This window comes from Macrotis lagotis, chromosome 8, assembly GCF_037893015.1.
Source record: "Macrotis lagotis isolate mMagLag1 chromosome 8, bilby.v1.9.chrom.fasta, whole genome shotgun sequence".
NCBI classification, from domain to species: domain Eukaryota; kingdom Metazoa; phylum Chordata; class Mammalia; order Peramelemorphia; family Peramelidae; genus Macrotis; species Macrotis lagotis.
In genome coordinates, this window is record NC_133665.1 from 143,880,471 (window position 1) to 143,900,299 (window position 19,829).

At 37.1% G+C, this 19,829-nt stretch overlaps 1 protein-coding gene and 1 long non-coding RNA gene across 4 annotated transcripts in view; one reads left to right on the forward strand and one right to left on the reverse strand.

Annotated features, from left to right (window-relative positions):
• The window catches only part of LOC141496280 (uncharacterized), an 81,568-nt gene that overhangs the window by 8,286 nt on the left and 53,453 nt on the right, over positions 1-19,829 (forward strand). The window lies entirely within an intron of this gene.
• Positions 1,336-18,415, reverse strand: THUMPD3 (THUMP domain 3 tRNA guanosine methyltransferase). Of its 2 annotated transcripts, XM_074198652.1 has the most exons (10): positions 18,308-18,415; positions 17,838-18,113; positions 15,769-15,846; positions 13,271-13,762; positions 11,005-11,135; positions 8,546-8,615; positions 4,658-4,773; positions 4,386-4,496; positions 2,867-2,990; positions 1,336-2,651 (listed from the first exon to the last, which is right to left on the reverse strand). In XM_074198652.1, the coding sequence occupies exons 2-10, from the start codon at positions 18,069-18,071 to the stop codon at positions 2,502-2,504; spliced, it is 1,506 nt and encodes a 501-aa protein (XP_074054753.1). In that variant the 5' UTR covers positions 18,072-18,113; positions 18,308-18,415; the 3' UTR covers positions 1,336-2,501. The 2 variants fall into 2 exon arrangements, with proteins under 2 accessions (XP_074054753.1, XP_074054755.1); XM_074198654.1 differs by lacking the exon at positions 18,308-18,415 and having other exon boundaries at positions 17,838-18,241.

Sequence of the window (19,829 nt, forward strand, 5' to 3'; positions counted from 1 at the left end):
CAGCATCCATAGAAAAAACAAAGCAAATCAAAGCATACTTTTAAAAAATTTATTCTTGGGTTTTTGGTTCTGATATCACTCCAATCCATCAAAAATTTTAAACAGGAAAATGTTATGTGCAGCAATCATATAAACATTAAGAACAGAACTAAATATTATAAAATTGAAGAAAAACAAATTTATTTATTTGTTTATTTTAGTTTTTGCTAGGCAATGGGGTTAAGTGGCTTGCCCAAGGCCACACAACTAGGTAATTATTAAGTGTCTGAGGCCGGATTTGAACTCAGGTACTCCTGACTCCAGGGCTGGTGCTCTATCCATTGCACCACCTAGCCACCCCTAAATTTAGTCTTAAAAGAACTCCCCCCCCCCTTTTCTGTCAAAGGATAGCTTTCTGGAAGGAGTACAGGGGGAAGAAACACTGGAAAATAAGTTGCATAGAAAGGGAAAAATGAATATTTTTTAAAAAAAAATCCTGCAGTGTTTTATCAATTTGTAAGGTGCTACTAGGTACCAGCCATTAAAACTTTCTGTGACAACTGTTAACAACATTCCCATTTTATTTTGTAACTTTTAAATGCAGTTATATAATATGTATTAATAGTGCAACTAAGTGGCAGAGTGGATAAGAGTATTGAGTTCAAATTTGGTATCATTCACTTGATGTGTAGTTTCCTTTGGAAAAAAAAAATGTTGAACCACTCCATTATCTTTGTCAAAAAAACCCCCATGGAATCATGGAAGAATTGGACATTTCTGAAACAACTGAACAATAAGTGTTAGAACTATTTTTGTGTCTTTATATGGACTACTTTTGACCTATGAACTCTATGAAGCCAGGGGAATAAGTTTAAGTGGTTGTGATTATAAAAGTGCCTTGTGGATGACAGTGTCTGGATGATCTTATTACTTCTACTTATTACTAAAAAAAGATACATTCTCAATATTCGTCATCTTAAAATAATGGGGGGTGGAAGGTTAACACCCAATGTCAACAGAAATTACCATGCAATTCCTTATCGAATGCTGATTTTTAAAAGCACACATTTAAGGTTTTTATATTGTGAGAACTTGGGAAGGAACAATTTCTTCCTAAAATGAGAATTTAAAAGCCTATTTTCAGTCTTTATATGTCCAGGAGACAACTCTGAACTTTGGGCTTGGACTCTAATGACTAAAATTTTGTACAATAATATAGTTTAAAGTGTTATGCTGATTTCTAAATAAAGATAAGAAAGTTTACACTCATTGACCACATGGCCAACATGAATTGTCCAAGGACAAGAAAAAAACTACCTCTCCCTCTTAGCCCCTCCCCCCATAAGACATTAAAAATCAAGTAAGTAAAACTTTATTACAGTAAAACATGGCATTAAAAGATTTAATTTGAATGCATTTGGGAACTAGAAAGAAATCTGAACATAACTAATCAACTTAAACCAATCTTCTTCGTTCTGACCAAGTGCATGGGAAGGATTCAACTTCTCCATTCTGATTCAAGTGGAGGTAATTGCATGCTACTTGTGTAGTATGCTGTGAGATACAAACCAACATAAATGCTGCTTGTTATGGAGAAAGCAACCAAAGAACCCCCCAAATTAAAGCCCCCCCATCATGTGATCATATATTATTTCCTTCAAAGTGACCAAAAAATGCTTTCCAGTGTCAAAACAGAGCCTGACAAAATGACATATATTTGTCTACCCCATAAACTTTGGTATCTGTATAGCTCAAATATGAACTTAAAAATAAAATTAGTCTTAAATAAGTCATGGGACCAGGTCAAATTACATATATCTATTAAAATTCATCTTTGTTATAAAATTAAAATGGTTTAGCACAAGTTAATCGACACCTTTTCAAAACAATCTTTGAAATTACTCAGGTGATCAGCACAACATATTATACTTCATTTTGTAAGGCAGATGGTCAACTTTTTCCTAAATGTCCTGTGACTTGTGCATATTATTGGTTAATGGAATGATATTTAGTTGAGGTAACAAGAAAGAATGAGGGCCACTTAAAGTAAGGCTATTTCTTCACTGAAATATAAACTGAGGCACTCTTAATAATAGATATCTTCCCAAGAACTACAATGGTAAATCTATTCTGTGGAGGAGGTAGGCCTAAAACAAAACATACTAAACACAGAAAAGCATTCAAGCAATCTTCAAACATCTTAAGGCCATTTTAGGAGAAAGACAAGCTACAAAGCTATTCCTTGGTTCACTGGGAAAATGTAATTTAAGTTTACCCAAGGGACCAAGCAAGTCCCTTTTGAGTTTTAGGGATGTCTTTTCTATTAGAATATTCACCTGCTACATTCCAGTTAGATCTTCAAACCAGTTTGGATGCAATGCCAAACAAATAGACTTTTGTTACTATTTCTTCATATTTTATATTCATTTCCTCACGCTACCTCAGACATTTGCAGTGGTGGGAGGACAATAAACATAGCTTTCAAAGACACGAAGAAAAGCCAGTCTTCATCTTCTATATCCTCAAGACGTTCCTTTTTCATGTTCTGGTTCTGAAGGGTGAATGAACACTTCACCAGTACGTTTGAGAAGATAAACTGCAGCATGAAGACCCCCTATGTTCACCCAGACAGTATGCACCTTCCGCCATACATTCCCCATTCTGGATAATGCCTATGTAAACACACAAAAAAACCATAGTGCCCATTTTACTTCATTAGCCTTATCTGTGCAATCCAAAGGGGTACTAGGCCCCATTTAACAAAATTTAAAAAAACAAACATTTAAAATAACTGAACAAGGAATAGCTCTGCATTCTAACTTTAGCCAAAATGATGTTCTTCTACTTCAGATAAAGACCCACAGGTGAACAATTTAAAGAATACCACCTTGGCAAAGCATTTCCTGTCCTGAGTAAGTAGCACAGCTCGACCTGTCCCAGGTCTACAGACACGACTCATTTCCTGAAGACAAGATGGATAAAGATTCCAGTTTCTCTTCTTAGATCCTATTCTACAAAACAATCAAGATCAAGGACAAAACATTTTCACTTCACAGCTGATTAAGTCACAAACATTCTCACTGCTCTAAGCCTAAAGCAAAGCAGGGCTTTTTCATATTAGGAACCAAAGCCATCTCACATGCTAACTTAATAACCATCAGGGTGCTTAGAAAGTGTCATTAATTCCAAAACATTTTTGTATGATTAACTTAATGCATTAATGAATGTAATGAGTAATCAGAATAAGGTAGTTTCAGAAACTAAATGACTAAAAAGATAACCCACTGAAGCATCTGGAAGATAAAACAAAAAATTTCATTTGGACTAAGTGTCCTACCACAATACATATTGTACAATGTCTTCTGAACAACTCCTTTCAAAAACTCTTCTGTGCCATAATATAACCTTCCTATACAATGGGAGATAAGAAGATGGATGGAGTAGAATTCCTTGTCTATTGTTCCTTTCAATCTTCATCTGATTTCTGAAACTTGTTAGTTCTTTACTTTTCTAGTAGGAGCCATGTTTTACCTACAAAATCTTATAGGTTAGGCAAGTCAATGAATAGAGTCATAGTCCTAGAGTCAGAAGACCCAAGTTCAAATGTGGGGTTTGTCATTTACTAGGCTGGTGATCCTAGGCAAGTCACTTAACCTGTTTACCCGTTTTCCCCTCTGTATGATGGAGATAATAATATTCTCTTCCAGGGTTGTGAGGAGTAAATGAACTGGATGTAGAGCACTTTGAAAACAAAGTACTGTGTAAATGCAAGCTATTATTATCTCCACCAGTAACATCTTTGTTATTGATCTTCACTTGCTTACTTCAACTCTAAAATGAGAATGTTTTAAATTTAATTTCCCCATGTGATCTGAGAGGAGGGAAGTTTATAATCTCCCTAAATTTCTAAACTATAGAGAGCAAGCAAGTTTATACAAGAATATAATATTAATACAGTACCTTACAAATGGGAGATCATTTAGCCTCTTGAAGTCAAGTTTAAAAGACTATCTCTCTGGCTGGTTCTTAATTTAGAACAAATTTTGGGATCCCTTGAAATATTGCTGTATTAAATGACTTATGATTGTTCTTAAAAGAAAAAAGGTAATGTACCCAAGGGTCAAGCACCAGAAACTATCTCTCAGTTTTATACAGTCAGCAAACTCCTGATTTACTGAAACAAAGTAAATGCAATGGATTGTGAATCCATCACCACTATGGATTATATGAAAAAGAGCTCTACTGACCATCTGTGTTAGCTGAGAATACATCTTTTTTTTTCTTTGTTATGCTGTGAATAATTAAAAGAAAATTAACAGCAAACCATTTCCCCTTTAGATTTGTTGGTGCTACCATAAGAAATGAACATAAATCACAGCAATTTTAGTATTTTTCTGATATCCTACCTCTTTCCAAATGGCATATCCGTGACAATAATATCCACAGAACCAGTCCTCAAAGGAAGATTGCAGATATCCCATTGAATAGCATCTATGGGGAGGCCCCAGAATGCTTTGCTGTGGGATAAAAAGAAAGAGCATTTTGACAGTTGAAGGTAGGAAATTCAAAATTAAACTGGACTGTCAAGTAATACATTTATTGTTTTTGCAGAGGACCATGATGGAAGTGATTTTCTTTCAACAAACAGCTGCTACATAATCTACTTAAGTTTATTTACCTTTCTTTAACTTGACTCTTTGTCAGTAATGATAAGATGTTATTTGCTGCTCTTTTCACAGCCAGGGGATTATTATCACCAGCAATATGATAACAATTCGGCCATTCCGCAGTCCCCTAAAAACCAAAAGCAAATATTGTCCATTCATAAATGGAAAAGAAATGGTTTAAAGAATTAAGTACTTTCAACATTCTAGTCATGTTCTTCAATAAATAAAGGATTATTATTTAGTAGAAATAAAACTTTGTGAAGGTTTTCAATGTAAGTATTGGAAAAAGTCACTATACCCTGCCATTTCTTTCTTATTTTTTGATGGGATTTGTTAATGCTAACTTGCAAAAAGTCAAATCAGAAAAAACATGATTACCACATTAGGTAATCACAATCAACCTGTAGGAAAACAACTTCAGAAGCAAGGTGTGTGCTTTTGGTATTTCTAAAAGTTACCTTTTTTCAATCTTTAAAGGCTCTGTCAAAAAAAAAATTTTAGAAATGATGTTTTATTATCAGCAGTACCCCTCAGGATTTTGTGAACTCAAACCATTTCTCCTTTATCCTTTTTCAAGGATGGAACCCTAAGTTTCTTAGTCTACCCTAATATAGAATTCCATTAATTCTCTCATCACTTTATAGATATTTACCAGTTTTTCTTAAAGAATGATACAGAATATTTTAGAAGCAGACATGCAAGAGCTGAATAAACTATTTATTTAAAGCAATGGGGTTAAGTGACTTGCCCAAGGTCAAACAGTGAGACAATTAAGTCTCTGAGGCTAGATTTGAATTCAGAGCACTGGCCCTGGAGTCAGAAGGATCTATTCACTGTGCCACCTCGCTGCCCCACTGAATATACTTTTTTTTTAAGGTTTTTGCAAGGCAAGCGGGGTTAAGTGGCTTGCCCAAGGCCACACAGCTAGGTAATTATTAAATGTCTGAGATGGGATTTGAGCCCAGGTACTCCTGAATCCAGGGCCAGTGCTTTTATCCACTACGCCACCTAGCCACCCCTAAATATACTTTTGATGATGTTTATAATTTTTTATTTCTGTCTTTAGAAGGTCATGCTTTCAGACTAAAATTTTTAATTAGCACCTCTTCTGGATTTTAACAAGTAGTTCAATGCTGGCTTTCTTAGTTTTCCCTGAAAACCAGAGCATTCTATACAGTGCTTTCTCTTAGAAACTGTAAAAAAAAAAACCCAAGAGTGATACTGGCCACATACACTCTGTCTGCAAGGTCCCTAACCTTTTCTTCCTAATTTTTGAGCCAGTTAAATTCAACTTTACATACATTTAATGAGCACTCATTACATATAAAATATTGTGAGACATGCTAGGGATATAAATACAAAAATGAAAACATCTTAAAAAGTTTTCTAGTATGTGGCAAAATGTTATTCAACAGGATCATGAAAGGTTTCCTGTAGGAAGTAGCATATGGGTGAAATTTTAAGGAAGCTAGGGATTCTAAGAGACAGAATGTGGAGACAGTATATTTGAGGCATGGAGTCAATCTGGGCAAAGGGGGTAGTAATGGGATGCTAAGTTTAAGGAACATCAAACATAGGGTAATTTGGCCAGAAAAGAGCAGACCAAAATGTGGCTTGCTGTGTGGATTTTATGAGGGCCCCCTGTGGGTTTACTAAATGCTTTAGTAAACAAGGCTGGGGGGGGCAGCTAGGTGGGGCAGCTAGGTGGCTCAGCGGATAAAGTGCCAGCCCTGGAGTCAGGAGTACCTGCGTTCAAATCCGTCTCAGACATTTAATAATTACCTAGCTGTGTGGCCTTGGGCAATCCACTTAACCCCATTTGCCTTGCAAAAAAAACCCCCCAAAAAACCAAGGCTGGGCTGCCACAGAGCTCACTAAAATGGCAAATCAAAATATATTATCTATTGTTTCAATAAGGTTGGACAGTCCTGGGCTAGAATAGAGATGTACAAAAGGCAATGCTTATGAAAATATACTTTGAAAGGTAGGTTGTAAAAAAATTTTAAATAAATATTAATGTGAAGAATTTGAATTGCATTCTATAAAACTCTTAAGAAGTCATTAAGTATTCCTGAGCAGGAGTGACATAGTCAAACCTTAAAGAAGAGAATTTTTGCAGCTATGTAGAAGATGGAAGGGATGTCTCTCTGAGATGAAACATTATTTCATGGTAATTTCACTTTTCAAGAACCCTTTATTGTGAACTCTTTCAAACAGTTTGATCTATATACAGTTTTTCCTTGTCTATAGACTTATCCCTTCAAAGAACTCATTATTGTGTGATTATCTTGGTTGAAATCAACAATAGATTAGAATCACTTCTATTGATATATAAGCTCTATAAGTAGAAGTTAATGTTGAAGAACTCCTCTGGAGTCCTTCTTATGGACACGATGCATTCTGGTAATTTACCAGCTTGGCACAATAGCTGAAATGGTTTTAAATATTAGGACCAATAATGCTATAGTTTCCACCCAGACCTTTCAAAATATAAAGCTGAGATAATCAGTTTTGTTGATTCATTTATATCCCAAAAGTAAAATGTGTGGTGACATCAAAAACAGAAAAACAAGAAAGAAATTTTCTGATCTATAAGTATAGTAAGAATTTCACTGATGGGAAAATGTACAATTTTGATTATATAAAATTAACAAGTTTTGCACAAACAAAACCAATGCAGGTAAAATTCTAAGGGAAGCAGGAAACTCAAGGGAAAAAATCTTTGCTGAAGCTTCTCTGATAAATGACTCAATCCCAAGATATGTAAGAAATCGATTAAATTGTATAAGAATTAAAAGCAATTCTCCTGGTAAAAGGTTAGTGTGTATAATCAGGCAGATTTCAGAGGAAGAAATCCAAACTATCATTAGCTACATATAAAAAAAATATATGTTCCAAATAACTAATAAATACAAATTAAAACCAAGTTTTAGGTTTCATTTCACCACCCTCAGACTAGTAAAGTGCACAAAAAAAGAAAATTTTATATGTTGGAACACATGATATATACTGTTGGGGAGCTGTGCATCAGTCCAGTTATTAAGGAAAACAACTGGAACTACAACCCAACAAAACCATGTATCTTCTTGACGTAGCAATTAAGTCTGTATCCCAAAGAAAAAGGAAAAGGTTCCAAATTAATGATAATATGTATAGAAGCTCTTTTTTTGTGATGGCAAAGAACTGAAAACTAAGATGGTGCTTATCGTCATCCAAGGAATGGTCAAACACTAGAGTATATGAAAGTAATGTATTAAACTGTGACACAGATGATAAAAGGTATGCTTTCAAATCTGGAAGACTTTTATGAACTGATGAAGAGTGAAATGAGCAAAACAATAATTTATAAAACACTGTTAAAAACAAAGATTTCTTCTATATACTAAAGTGAAGAATTTATATTGTATTCTAAGGGAAGAAGTAGTTATTAAATACAAGAATAAGAAAATTAACTCCCAACAAAATGATCAAAGTGATTCTTGACCAGTGGTGTCAAACTCAAATAGAAATGGGGAACCACTAACCTGGACATAAAGTTTTTGTGGATGCATACTATTTCTATTTATTCTCTTAAATATTTTCCAATTTCATTTTAATCTGATCATGATCATAATCAATGGCCATTTCTGGTCAGGCACCTGCTCTAGAGGACCAATGAGAATCCATTGGCAAGAACAGGGAAGATATACTTATGGCCAAAGGAGACATAATTTTTCAACAAGGCTACTAATTCAAACTTATGAAACAAAGGTTTTGTTTCCCTTTTTTTCCAATGGTGTTGGGGTAGGGAAGGAGACAAAATTGATCTGTTAATTTTTAAAAATAAAATTTAATTTAAAAAGAAATAAGAATCTGATGTTTACTACCATTTAATTGAAAAACTAGATAAAAGTTGTTACCTCTATTGGTATGGCACCTGTTCCACACATTGGATCTACTATTATGTCAGTAGGCTGAGGAGAACAGAGCCTAGAAAAAAGAAGCAAATAGTCTAAGGGAAAAAGAATTTTTAAAAATCAGGGACTTACAAAATGAATCTGTGAAAAGCTAACATTATCAAAACGCTTAACAAATACTACAGAGCTTTTCTTAAAAAAAAAATAAAAATTGTGTGCAAAGAAGGCTACAAATGCACCAAGATATTTATAATAATACTCCTGTGATAGCAAAACCAGAAACCAGATGAATGTTCATCAATTGGGCAACTGTAGAATTGGAATATAATGGAGTATCACTATGTTGAAATAAACAATGAATATAATGAATACTGAGAAGCCTGGAAAGACTTACATGAACTGACACACAGTAAAGTTAAGAGGAACAAAGTAACAGTATAGGTGAAAACTTGCAACAGTGTAAATGAAAACAACACCCATTTTAAACAAAATGCAACATTTAAAGAAGAGATTTGAGAAGACACTTTCCCTCCCACCATCCTCACCTTTGAAGGGGGTAGGAAGGTTCAAATAAATTGTGTTTATTAGAAAACATTTAAGAATTTCTCATTGAATTTTGTAAAAAACACAAATCTAAACAGAAAACTCTTAAAAACAACAAAAAATCTTATTACAGATCTATTTTTAGACTAATGGAATAAATTTCAAAGACTGATAATAGAGGTTAAATCAAGGGTCTTATGGACAGGATAAGGATATTTACCAATGAGGAGGCATGATTGCTGTATTCAAGTATATGAAGGATTGTTGAGCAAAGGTCACCCTTGTTCTTTCTGCCCTCAGAACAGAACCAGGAGCAACGGGAGAAAGTTGCAAAGACTAGAACTAATGTTAGGGGCAGCTAGGTGGTGCAGTGAATAGAGCACCGGCCTTGGAGTCAGGAGTACCTGGGTTCAAACCCTACCTCTGACACTTGATAATTACCTAGCTGTGTGGCCTTGGGCAAGCCACTTAACCCCATTGCCTTGAAAAAAAATAATGTTATGAAAAATTTCTAAAATTAGATACATCCAAATGGAATGGCCTGTCCAGAGACATGGTGATATTTCCTGTGTGGCCACTTGTCTTGATATATTTTATAGTGGGATTCCTTTCATGCAACCATTGTGCTGATACAGCCACCAGTCATTTCCAGTTTTACATTTGCCTATTGACTTTTTGGTGTGTAAAGCTTAAGCAGAAGCAGTAGAAGATCTGATGTGCTTAGAAATATATCATGCAGATTGTACATTTATAATCTATATCAGATTGCTTGCTATCTTGAGGAGATGGAGAGGGCTGGGAGGAAAGGTGAAAAATTTGGAGCTCAAAATTTTACAAAGATGAATGTTGAAAACTATGTTTACATGTAATTGTTAAAAAAAAGAAAAAAAAGAAATGCTATGTGGCCACACCTAGCAGAACACAGCTGAACATTTACAACTGTCAAAGAATCAAAAATTAAGCATTAGAGAGTATGAGGAATAAAGGTATCTTTTTTTGACAAATGACCCCATTTTTCTATTGCACATGCCAAGATCAAATCATAAACTGTGTAACAAAGACATGGGCTTCAATTCTCAAACCACAGAATTAATCTATGATGAGTTGTAAAATAAGAAAAAAGCAAATAAAAGGAGAGGGGGGAAAAAGGGAAGGGGTTTCCCCCAGGGAGAGAGAAAGATAGGATTGACACTGAAAATTAGCATGTAGCTAGCTTGACTATTTTCAAAGAACCCATAAGGTATGTGAAGATCTAATGATGTAATAAGTGAAAATACTTTGAAAAGTACAAGGCATATTAAGCAAATGAAAATTATAATTCTTTCATCATCTATTGTATAGAAAACCCTCTATATGCTCAGTAGTTATCACAAAATTTCAAAGTCTCAAACTATTATTGCACTAAAATGAAAATAAAGTAAATTTACAATAATTTCAAATAAAACTTATAGTTCTATGCCAAATTAAAAAAACCAGGCAATCTTAATTATTATCTAGATAAAAGTAGAAAAAAATATATTCTTCCTATCTTATGAGTAAAGTCACTGACTTAGTAAATGCTAAATTTAGGAGAAGAGCATAGATGTTCACTTTTAATTAATTTTGTTAGGGATTCCCTTATATTATGACTATACTAATCCCTTACTCAAATCCTCTACTATGGTAAGACAGCTCTAACAGTGGAACACAAATTCTCACAGATTTTCTCCAACTGAAAGGACCTAGTGAACAAATTGCACGGTTGATGTCCCAGAAGCTCAGAGGCTTGGTGGAAGACACTGAGACACCCCTTAAAGACCATACTTATAGTGGAGGTGGAGCTTGTCATCGGCTTTACTGCGGGGTACTCACATGCAAAATTCATTGATGATTCCAACCTAAGCTGTTTTCCAGTCTGGATGTCAAACCCATTCACTTACCTGAGCATGCCATAAGCAAGAGTAGATCTTAGAGTAGTAGGACCAAAATGTGTAATATTTCTTCGATGGAGACTCTCTTCTGTCAATGCAATGCCCACAACGATTTCATTATTATGCACATTCAAGAGAACCTAGGATAAAGTTCATCAAGACAAATCAATATGGTTTTAGGCATGTTCAATTGTGCATAACATTGAGATGAGACCACATTTAAAACTCTTTAACTTGGTATCTGGAATAGCTGGAAAACATCACTTTTCTGTGCATGTTGTTAAAATTATATGAAGGTTGGGCGGCTAGGTGGTGCAGTGGATAAAGCATCGGCCCTGGAGTCAGGAGTATCTGGGTTCAAATCCGGTCTCAGACACTTAATAATTACCTAGCTGTGTGGCCTTGGGCAAGCCACTTAACCCCATTGCCTTGCAAAAAAATAAAAAAAATAAAAAAAATTATATGAAGGTTCACTCATTATATCATTAAATAAAATTTTATATAACTATATTCTAAAGTTTTGAGTCTTAAAGGATATCTCATGATACTCTCAACTTTAAATGATATTCTCTCCAGAGCATTTTTATATGCATTTTGTCTCATCCATCATTTCACCATCACTTTGAAAGAGGCCAGTTAAATCTAATTCTCTATTTTATGCATGCATGGCACCACCTGATACTTTGGATCTTTCAGCCTAATTTCAAATCAATTCCTTAGTACAAGAATCATAGCTGCCCACCTCCACCTCCATCCCTCCCTAATATGTGAGTCCCCTCTCTAACATCTCTGCAAAGCTTCATTGGAAATAGATCCAATAACAGAAACCCACTGCCTGTATTCTTAGAAGGGCCTTGGTTAGAAAAGGCCTTCCTTTTATTGAACTGTGATAACAGTTCATGGTGTTTTCTATATCCCAAGAGATAATCAGTGCTAACAGTAACTAAACATATAGTTGTGGAGGGAAGTAAGCCTTAGAAATCACTTTTTCACATCTACACAGCAAGAAAGCAGCAGAGGTTATATTTGAATACAGATTACCTGAGTCCAAATCCTGTGTCCTTTTTACTATATCTCATGCTATCTATGTTGAATTTCTATGAATCAGACCTTTACTGTTCTCTGAATGCATAAAAATTAAGTCCTCTTCAAATATTTGAAGATAACTATAACTTCTCTGAAAGTTTTCTTGATTGCAGGTTAAAACATTACCTAGTTTAGGGGCAGCTAGGTGGTGCAGTGGATAGAGCACCAGCCCTGCAGTCAAGAGGATCTGAGTTCAAATCCAACTGCAGGCACTTAATAATTGCCTAGCTGTGTGCAAGTCACTTAATCTTCACTGCCTGAATAAAAACATTACCTAGTTTCCCCAAATGTGAAATGGCTTTGACAGCATCCAGACTGTCACCTACTCCAGGATATCTTTTCAGATTAACAAGTCTCTCTTTCAATGTAACAACCAAAAATGGGCAAAACCTTACAAACAGGGTTTGACCTGTGTATAAGGGAACTATTACTTTCCTATTTTGAATAATTTTAAAAATGTAGCCTAAGATTACATTTATTTTTGACTCAAATTATATAGCTAAATTTTAAAATTTATTTAAAATTTATATAATCCATAAATTTATTTTAGTAGTTTTGGCTCATCATTTCCAATCTGTTGAATGTTTCAGATTCTGATTCGGTCTTTCAATGGATTAACTATCTCACCCACTTATGTCTCAACTACAAATTTGCTATGCAGATCATTTACATTTTCATTTAAGTTACTGGTAATAACTGGCATTTACCAGGGTACTTCTTATGTTTACAAAGTACTTTACATATATTATCTGATTTGATCTTCCTAACAACCATGTGAGCTCAGTAGTGCAAATGTTACCACCCTCATTTACAAGGAAGGAAGCTGAAGCTTGAGGCAGTGAAATGACTGCCCAAGATTACCTAGCCAATAAAAGGCAAAACTTGGACTTGGACCAGGCCCTCTCATCTAGTTGTATAATTCTTAGGAGTTAACCTAGTATAGTTGGAAATACTATTTTATAAGTTAGGAAGCGATTTCTTTCCAGAACTAACTAGCTGGGTGACATGCTTGGACCTCAGTCTTTTCCAATATAAAAAGAATTTGAACTAGATATCATTTATGGTACTTTCCAAATCTAACAATTCTATGACTCAAGAACCCTCAATCTTTTAAATAGTCACAATCTTAAGGTTCCCTTGCTATACAACCACAAAAATTACACCCAATCGGCAAAGAGATAGCTTGTACCTCCACATCAAAGTTGGTCATGTCAGCTTTCCATTTGAAATAGTCCTGAACAGCTCCTCCAAAATCTCTGGCTGCTTCATTGGAGGTGAAGTTATGGTTTTCACCTGCCCGGTTACATGTGACTCGGAACTTGAGCACTTGAGATTCAGTTTCCTCTTTAGGGCTCTCCTTAACTTCTTTTTCTTTCTCAATGACAGGTGAGATTTCTGATACTGTTTTATTGTAAGCTAATGTGGGGATTTTACCAATGGTGCCATCCTGGTTTTCAATGGTTTCTAAGACCTTCTCCACAGTATTATTGGTGATCTGCTTCTCAGCTCCCATGTCTCCCTGTCCATCATCCAACTTTTCTTTGCTTATAGTATTTTGCTGAGTTAATTTTTTGCGTTTTATCTTTTTTTTCTTAAAGCTGGTATTGATTTTCCATACTTTTAGTGGGGCTGACCAAGGAAGCTTCCCTGCCAAATCTTCAAAATCCTTTAGAACATCTTCCTTTTAAAAATAAAGAAAAAACAAAATCGAGGCATTTCTCAGGTACTTCCATTTAAGCAAAATTAAACACTAAGTACTATTCCAAGCATCATGGAAGACATAAAATAATCACAAGACATACATATATGAAATACCTGAGTAACAGTTCCAGGTTGCAGATGATTAATGCCCACATGAATACTAGAGCTAGTATTCTAAGAATTCAGAAGAAGTGATTACTGCTGGCTGGGTACCAGAAAGTTTTCTTTGGCAGATGTGAATTTGAGAAGGGTCATGAAGGATAGGATAGGATTTCTGATACTTTTAAAATTTTAGAAATAGAAGCATCTGGATTGTCTAGATTTTTCCAACATAGCTAAAGAATCATTGGAAAGTTCCAAGCAAGAGGACCAAAAAGAGTTGCAAATAGAGAGAGGAGAGGAGGAAGAGAAGAAAGAAGGGAAGGTAGGAAAGAGGAGAGTGGAAGGGAAGGATGAACAAAGAAAGGGCTCTTCGTAGGAAATCGCCATAGGAAAAAAGATAGCACAGAACCAGCTCCCTGTTCTCTCCTTTGATTATGTCAGAGTCTGGCCCTTCTTCCTGCCACAGCAACCACATAAACTGGAATTACTGAACAAAATGTGATGGCCCCAACTAAGGACTTTCTCCTACAACCCTGCTATTTGTGGCGGCTTTTCAGTCTCCCTTAATGTTGAAGCAAGCAGATTTCTGCAACCCTCAACAGGCTTAAATTCATGACTCCACCAAGCCCCAGTGATTTAGGCAAGAGAAGCAGACAGCTTTTTATCTGGAAAGACCATCTATGAGGTCTGCTTGATTATTATTGGGAAACAAAAAGAAGAGAATTATTTTTTTTTTGTAAGAAAGCTGAGCTGCTCAACATCTCATAATCATATATAAACAGCAAATTAATAATAGTTAAACAATGTGAATTCAAAGAAAAGTAAATAATTTCCTACAAGGAAGTCACCAAAGAAAAAAATAAAATACCTAATAGTGAGGGAAAAATTTTTGATCAAGCAAAGAAACTAATACAATGAAGAAATACTATGAGATAGTAAAATAATTAGGTTAAAACTAAAGAGGAAAAAAAGGATTCAGAAATAACTATGCTAGAATCCCAGAAAAGTGAATGGAAAAAGCCACCAGAACTTCAAGCATGGGCCTAATAAAAGAACTAAATGAAAAGATAAGTAATGAAATTGCAACCCTTAAAAAAACTTAGAAGGAAAATCGACACTTTTGAACAGAAGCCTAAAGCCCTTAATGTAGTTTTAGACTCATAGGAAAAAAATTAAGAGAAACTGTGTTATCACAAAATTCATTGATTCATAAAAATCTATTTGGGTATTGTCAAAAAGATTGGAACAAGTTGTCAGTAACTTAGGTTTGTTAAATTTCAGTTCTTGGTAATTCAAAAAAAAAAAGTACCTGAATAATCAAAACAGTAAAATTCCATTAATATCAAATACTGTCAATTTAAGACCATCCTCAAGACATACTTCCCACAAGAACTTTGATTTATAGATTTTCCTTACCACCATGTCAGATGATTTTCCTGCATAATTTTAATTTTATTTTAAAAGTAAAAGTTTTTAAGATTTAAAAATTTTTTTCCATAATCACAGAATGATTTTTCCCTCCAGTAGTTCCAAAATGTTATCTTGATCCTGATCTGTTCTCCCTTTTCTAAGCCCATTTAGAACTTTTCCTGTAGTTATCTATAAGGCAATTCTCAAAGATTCATAGAAAATATTGTGAACTCAGTTTAAATCACAATGTAATCCAATCTATTTCCTAAAAGTATAAGCAATTTGTTTTTATTTTCTATGAACTTTGTTTCCTTATGTCCTTACTAAAAGTTAACTTTTGGAAAGGAATTGTCAGTAAACTTCAACCTTTAGATTATAATTTTAAAGCCCCTATATAATTCTATTTCATAAAAGGACACAGCGATGACACTGAAGGTATGAATTGAAAACGAATCCTTGGAGAAAATAACTCACCTTAGTTGCTTTGAATTGATAATCTCTAAACTCCTGAACAACAACAAATAAATTATCAACTGATCTTAGACCATGAACCTGGAAAAAAAAAATGTTTTACATTAATTTCTCTGAATAAGCTTATTTGTTAAACAAATATTTGCTGTGTGCCTACTATGTGTGATGCAAGGCTGGACATACAAAGGCACTAAGAGCAGCATGGAATTTTGTCTAGTTTAAATAAGCTTAATAAAGCATAAGAAAATGTGTAAGAAAAGCTCAAAGTATTCTGAAAGGTATAAGCTGAACTGAACTGGATGTCAACATGTCAACAAACAGGTTTCATCAAAGCAGGCACTGCCTACAGGACTCAATATATGGTTTTTTCCTTCTAGAGTAGATGCAGTCAAACATTTCATCAGCCTATAACTTATCTTGAAATAAGCTTCTCAGAATTTAACTAGACTAGTTCTCAGACAATGCAGAAATGCAATCCAACACCAAGTTCATACTTGAAGTCTTTCTAGTTTGGTAGGACTTGCCAGAGCTTGCATTCCAATGGCACTGCCTTTAAAATTCAGTCACCTCCACAATACCCTAACCCTGGGTGAGCACAGTTTTGTAGGTAAACTATCATTAGTTAAATATAAACAGGTTTTGGTGATTGTAAAGTTATCTTCACATTCCTAACTTAAAAATACCACCTAGTTTACATTCCCTGATTACCCAGTTGCTTTTCCCTTTCCTTAGGCAAGCTGAGGGTGGAAGCTGGTGGTGGTGGTGGGTAGCTTGAAGACTACACTAAGTAAAGAGCCAAGGTGAAGTCAGAAGTGTAGCCTTATTCTCTTCCAGCATTTATAGCATTATGCAGTGTCATGAACTCTCCAATGCCCACTGTGATTCATAATTTTTCTTTCAAAGATTTTCTGATACCTATCAGATTCACTAGTATTATATTATCATTTATTTCTCCTTTTATATCTGAAAACTAATAATTGTAGTCAAGACAAAGATGAATTTCTTGGGCTCTACAACACTGGACATCAAAAATGTTTTTAAAAATTTCTGGCTTATTTTGAAAATACACCACTGTGGGAAAAATATTGGATTTGTAGTAAGAGGACTTGGGGGATCCTGTGTTACTTATATTTGACTTTGGGCTAAGTGATAATATCTTTGGGTCTCAGTTTTTTAATGTGTAAAATTAATCATTTAGATCTCTGATGCTTACTACCTTAAACAAATTAATTTATTAAACAGTTTCCTCATTTTTAAAGTGAGGCAATAAAACTAGATGGCCTCTAAGGTTTCTTGTAGTCCTATAATTCTATGATTCAAATGAAGGTATTTCCCAGTTTTAGATCCATGAGACTATTAATTTCCTTATTATAAATCAGTATTGAATTTTGAGAGCAGCTGGATATCCCAGGAGACAGATCTCTGGGCTTGGAATTAGGGAGATTCATCTTCATGAGTTCAAATCCAGCCTCAGATTCTTAGTATTTGCATGACCCTGGACAAGTCACTTACCCTTTTGACCTCAGTTCCTTATCTGTAAAAAAAAATGAGCTGAAGAAGAAAATGGCAAACCGCTCCACTTTCTTTGCCAAGAAAAACCCAAATAGGGTTATGAAGAGTTGGATATGACTAAGCTACAACACCTAATATTGGGGGAGACCCAGGCTTCTGATTAAAGAACTCCCAATCAGGAACTACTTTGCAATTATAGTGTAAAGGAAACTGGCTGGGGACACTGAGTAGTCAAGTCATAAAAATCACTTGTCAGGCAAGGTCAGAAATAGGACTTGGCTCCATCCACTTATGTTAACTGTCTTTCAAAGAAATAATTTAAAGCAAATGACTCTAAGAAGAATGTAAGGGGCGGCTAGCTGGCAGTGAATGGAGCATCGGCCTTGGAGTCAGGAGTACCTGGGTTCAAATCCGACCCCTGACACTTAATAATGACCTAGCCGTGTGGCCTTGGGCAAGCCACTTAACCCCATCGCCTTGAAAAAAAAAAGAATGTAAGATGATGGCACGGTGGAATGCAGTTTGTTTAGGACAAGATTTTAAGAAGTAGATATGCAAACCTTAGACAGACTCTCCACTGAAATGTCAAAGTATATCTTGCCTCTGTCCTTGCTGATTCGGGGCTGGGAGCCCAGCTTCTCCCTTACTTCATCTGCGGCGGTTTGCTCAAAGCCAGTTGGCACGGTGGCGCCGATGGTAACGCAGAAGCTCTCGGCGCTTTCTGCCACGGCCGCCGGCCTCTCGTCCAGCCTGGCTTCACTGAGCCGGGCGGACACTGCTTCCTCTTCAGACATACCGGCCCCTCTTCTCGGGCGCTGGGCAGGGGGAGGCGGGCACTGGAGGGGAACACAAGAATAGCAACGCAACGTGCCCACCGCGGACGAGCCCCAGGGCCCGGGCTGGGGGGCGGGGCCCGGGCGCGCGGAGCCTCCCCCGGGGCACCACGCGGCGGCCGGCTCGCCGGGGAAGCCGCGGCCCGGGCCCCCCGGCGGCTCGGCCGGCCTCCCTCCCTCCCTGGCGCTCGCCCCACCTCTTCCCAGGCCCGTCAGCCCCGTCGCCGGCCGGTGGTCCTAACGCTCGGCGACCCCCGAAGACTCCTTCCGGCTCGGCAGCAGGTGGGTCGAAGCACTTCCGAGGGCGCCGCCAACCGCCCCGGAAGCGGAAGTTTTCGGGCGGGGCCTTTCCCGCAGTCTCGCGCTCGTCACGCTCGCCGGGGCTGCCGTCCTTCCTGGAGGGGCCCTCCGCAGTCACGTGGGCCGGAGGCCCCGCCCCGCTCGTCGGCGCCAAGTGGCTTCCCGCGGCTTCCCGCCTTGCTCAGTGCTCGGGCCCTGCCCGGCCCGGGGGGAGCGGGCCGGGGGCCCCGCCGGGCCCGAGCGTGGCCCCGGGGCTGCCTGGCAGTGCCACTCCCCCGCTGCGTCGCCCACCGGGGCGGGGCGGGGGCGCAGTTTCTTTCACGAACCCTGGAAACTTCCAGAGGCGCGGCCCCACCCTTCCTCCCTCCCGCCCTTGCCGGAGCCTCCCCCCGCCCCTGGCTTTTCCTCCTGCCCCTTGGCCGAGCCCCGGCCCCGGAGTCGGGAGGACCCGAGTTCCAATGGTGTGGCCGGGGGCAAGCCGCAAAAAAGGGAACAGAAAGAAAAGGCCGTGGTCCCAGAGGCTGCATTTGTCCCCGCTTTGTGCTCCGGGGGTGCAGAACAGGCGCATGTCCAGCCTGCTCCCGTCTGCCCCTCCGCCTCGCCAGCCCTCAGGATTTCCCCGAGCGTAAACGTGAACTTCCCCTTCCCTGGTTAAGAAGTCTGACCGTAGAGCTCTGTTCTAGGCCTTGGTTTCACACTCAAGTCTCAGTGACACCCTTTCCCTCGCCTCTCTTTTTCTTTTTCTTTTTTTTATTAAAGATATTATTTGAGTTTTACAATTTTCCCAAATCTTACTTCCCCCACCCCCATGGAAAGCAATTCGTCAGTCTTCACTTTGTTTCTAATGTTGATCCCAATTGATGTGATCTCATTCATTTTCTTAAGTATATTTTGTGCGTTTGCTATATCTTAAGCCATAAGTTCTATTTTTGATCTATTTTTTTGAATTTTTAGCTCCTGTAAACATAACTGTCTTTCCTGCCATTCTCCCCACATTGGTATCTACTTTGTCTATACATAGACATAGAGCTCATTATTATTATTACCTAGTTGAACTTCCTTGATTGTGACCTGGGAAGAAAGCTGGGGGGCTTTGACTCAAGCAAATGGTTTTGAATTCCAGTTCAGGGCTCTTCAGGCTTGTGAATTACTGTTTTTACTAAATATATGACTATACCCACATGTCAACTTAATAGTAAGCAAGCATCATGAATATGTAAATTATGCTTATGTACTAATTTGTTGATTTCACCTATCAAACTCATTTCTTCATTTACAAAAACAGGAATATTAAAATTTTAGAATGTTTATTTTTTTTTGAGGCAAGCTATAGGATTCTTTAGGGGAGTAAATTTCTCCCAGTAAGTATTTCACTGAATACAAATATCCTTTGAAGATAAATGTTATTGCATCAAATGA

Coding starts and splice junctions, on each gene's coding strand:
- THUMPD3 (XM_074198652.1), bottom strand. CDS start 18,071: ATGTCTGAAGAGGAAGCAGTGTCCGCCCGGCTCAGTGAAGCCAGGCTG. Junction 15,847..17,837: donor CAGTGGAGAGTCTGTCTAAG/GTTTGCATATCT, acceptor TTTTTTTTCCAG/GTTCATGGTCTAAGATCAGT. Junction 2,652..2,866: donor ACAGGAAATGCTTTGCCAAG/GTGGTATTCTTT, acceptor GTGTTTACATAG/GCATTATCCAGAATGGGGAA.